The sequence below is a fragment of the Lactuca saligna genome, chromosome 6 (genome assembly GCF_052625555.1).
Source record: "Lactuca saligna cultivar CGN05327 chromosome 6, ASM5262555v1, whole genome shotgun sequence".
Taxonomy (NCBI): domain Eukaryota; kingdom Viridiplantae; phylum Streptophyta; class Magnoliopsida; order Asterales; family Asteraceae; genus Lactuca; species Lactuca saligna.
Window position 1 is genome coordinate 68,348,892 of NC_136422.1, and position 3,101 is coordinate 68,351,992.

General features: G+C 29.9%; 1 protein-coding gene across 1 annotated transcript; it reads left to right on the forward strand.

The window, feature by feature from the left end:
• Positions 1-1,376: 1,376 nt before the first annotated feature.
• LOC145002693 (auxin response factor 11-like) lies at positions 1,377-2,674 on the forward strand. Its single transcript, XM_078961912.1, has 7 exons — positions 1,377-1,487; positions 1,599-1,694; positions 1,776-1,832; positions 1,906-2,058; positions 2,148-2,232; positions 2,339-2,428; positions 2,526-2,674. The coding sequence occupies exons 1-7, from the start codon at positions 1,377-1,379 to the stop codon at positions 2,672-2,674; spliced, it is 741 nt and encodes a 246-aa protein (XP_078818038.1).
• Positions 2,675-3,101: the final 427 nt, after the last annotated feature.

Below are 3,101 nucleotides of genomic sequence, written 5' to 3' on the forward strand. Positions count from 1 at the left end.
AAGCAATCAGATAAATGATTATACCCTAAGCTCACAACCAGACAAGGAACAAGAGTTAAGGAGGAAACAAAAGTCATAAGCCTGTTGAATCTTAATTTTATATATAGTTGAAATAGTGAACATATATATATATATATATATATATATATATATATATATATATATATATATATATATATATATATATATATATATATATATATATATATATGAACATATATTTTGGGAAAAACAAAAGTTGAAATATTTAAAGTAGTTTGAAATAGTTAAAATGTTTTGAAACAATTTAAAATGATTTGAAATATTTTGAATGTTAACATAAGATTTCTTGTGTTTTACTTGTATTCCCCCCATATATATATATATATATATATATATATATATATATATATATATATATATATATATATATATATATATATTGAAAATTAGTGAAAACTTAAGGGTATGAAATCACATCGAATGTGTGTTCGCGATTGGATACAAAGTGATAGCAATGATCCTCAGGTTAGAACTCGTGTGAATAGTCGTATCCTAAATATTATTTATACACGATATCGTATTTATATTAGAAAAATAATAATTTAAAGTGTTAGACAACACTAAATTATGTAAGAAATACTTACAAAAACAATTCTTAAAGTTTTTTGAAGTGTTCTTGGTATTCTTGGGTGTAAACTTGAAGTTTTGAAGATTGTTCTTGGTGTTCTTGTTGTTCTTGGTGAAATTATGATAATCTGGGCAAAATCTTATAAACATATGGGGTTTACAGATGAGTTTTGAGAGCAAAAAGTGAAGGATTTTGGTGTGGGAAATAAGAAATGAAGGTTGATTTAGGTTACACCTTTATATATAGGGATGTGTTTTCGATCCATGATGGGCCTTAAGAATGCGATTTTGGTCCTTAGCCATTGGTGTTTTCAACCCTAATGGGCTTAATCTTAGAGATTTCAGTCATGTATGACCAAAAACCCATTGTTCCTTGATTCAAAACCAAAAACCCCATTTGGATTAGATTCCCTAAACCGAAAATACATCGTTTCTAGAATCATTGGACCGAAAACCCTTATATAGGATATTTATTCATGGTTTAAGCCTTAAAATTTTGACTTATTTTGACTTATATTAGCTTAAGTCAACTTGGGTTTCAATCTACACTTAGTTATTAGCTTTATAAACATGCCCTCAAGGCCATATATGATACAATGCAACAGGGTTGCAATCTGGTTTCCCTTGTACACGGTTAAGATTTAGACCTTGCTTGATCTAAAATTTTCCGGTTGTGACATATATTGATATATCGTTTCCTATTATAATCTATTATGATGAAAGTGTTATATTCTTTGTGGATTTGTCATTTGATTTGATTATGAGTAATGGAAGATCTGTTATATAAGAAGTTATGGCAAGCATGTACGGGTCCACTAGTAGATGTTCTAAGAGATGGAGAAAGAGTTTTCTACTTTCCTCAAGGCCACATGGAGCAAGTAAGTATAATAAACTTGTTAATTTCCTTCAAAATCTCTCATATCGTTTATATTTTTACTTCTATTCTTCTTCTTTTTCTTAAATCTTGATTATATACAGTTTTTTCTTAGTTAGAGGAATCCAACAATCAAGAAATCGATCAGAGTATTCCTCACTTCAATCTCAAATCAAATATTTTTTGTCATGTTGTTTATACTCAGCTTCTAGTAAGTATGTACACATTTTGTTCTTACAGTGTGTGATTTGGATTATGGAGTTTTAGAATCTAGATTTTGTTACCATTACAGGCTGAACAAGATACAGATGAAGTTTATGCTCAAATCACTCTACTTCCAGAAGTAGATGTAAGAGTTCACATATTAATTTCTTTACAATTTATAACCTTTTGTAATTGTTTTCTTTTCTAATAATGAATAACAAAGTGATCCTACTAGTCTTGATAAATGCATTGATGGCCCTACAAAGGAAGGTATCCACTCTTTCTACAAAGTCTTAACAACTTCAGTCACAAGCATTCATGGTGGTTTTTCACTGCTTAGAAAACACGCAAATGAATGCCTACCTACATTGGTAATTTCACTCTCTTTCTTTACTTCTAGTTTCATATGTTTTCAACAGTTTAATTTTCTAATTTTTTTTTTTGAAGTATTTTTGTTCAGGACATGTCTCAGCCTACTCCTACTCAAGAACTTGTAGCTAAAGATCTTCATGGGATTGATTGGATATTTAAGCATATATTTAGAGGTCATTCATTATGTTCTCATGTTTATACTTTATATGTTAGTACAAAACATATATATTTGTGTTTATATTAAAAATTTAAATGTAAGAACTTTCTTTGGTTGACCAGGTCAACCACGAAGGCATTTGCTTACAACAAGATGGAGTACTTTTGTTATGGCTAAAAGATTGGGGGTTGGGGATTCATTTTTATTCCTTATGTATTAATTGCAATGTTTAAATGTTTTTCAAACATCTAAAAGACTAACATACTCTTTTCTTTGTTTTACTATGTGATCATTTAAATGTAGTTATAGGGGAGAAAATTGGGAATTACGTGTTTGGAGTCAAACGTGTTGGTCAACAACACAACTCCATGTCATCTTCAGTGATTTCAAGCAGAAGCATGCACCTTGGTGTTCTTGCTACTGAAAAAGGAGGAGTCACTCCATCTGTTTATTCATGAAAGGAACCGATGGAAAACCAATGATATGGAGGATTCTTATGACATGATATCTGAAACAAGAAGGTGCCCCTTAATATCAATGTAGCATTAGGTTATATAGTTAGGGAAAACCTCTTAATAACAATGTACAATTATATCCCCTTAATATCAATGTATTATAATTTTTTAACATGATGTTATTGGATGAAATTAATTTTTTTGGTATATATTTGTTTATATATTTTTGTATTATGCATAAATGAGTATTGTAAAGACAGTCGTATATGCATATCGTAAATGGTTGCTGAAGTTTATGACACACAAATACGTGTAATATTCATTTATGGCAGGGGCTTTAATGATACGCAATGTGTGTCCTAAATACGCATCGTAAGGTTACGACATGCAAATGTGTGTTGTCTTCCTTTATGACAGGGCCTTCCTTAAC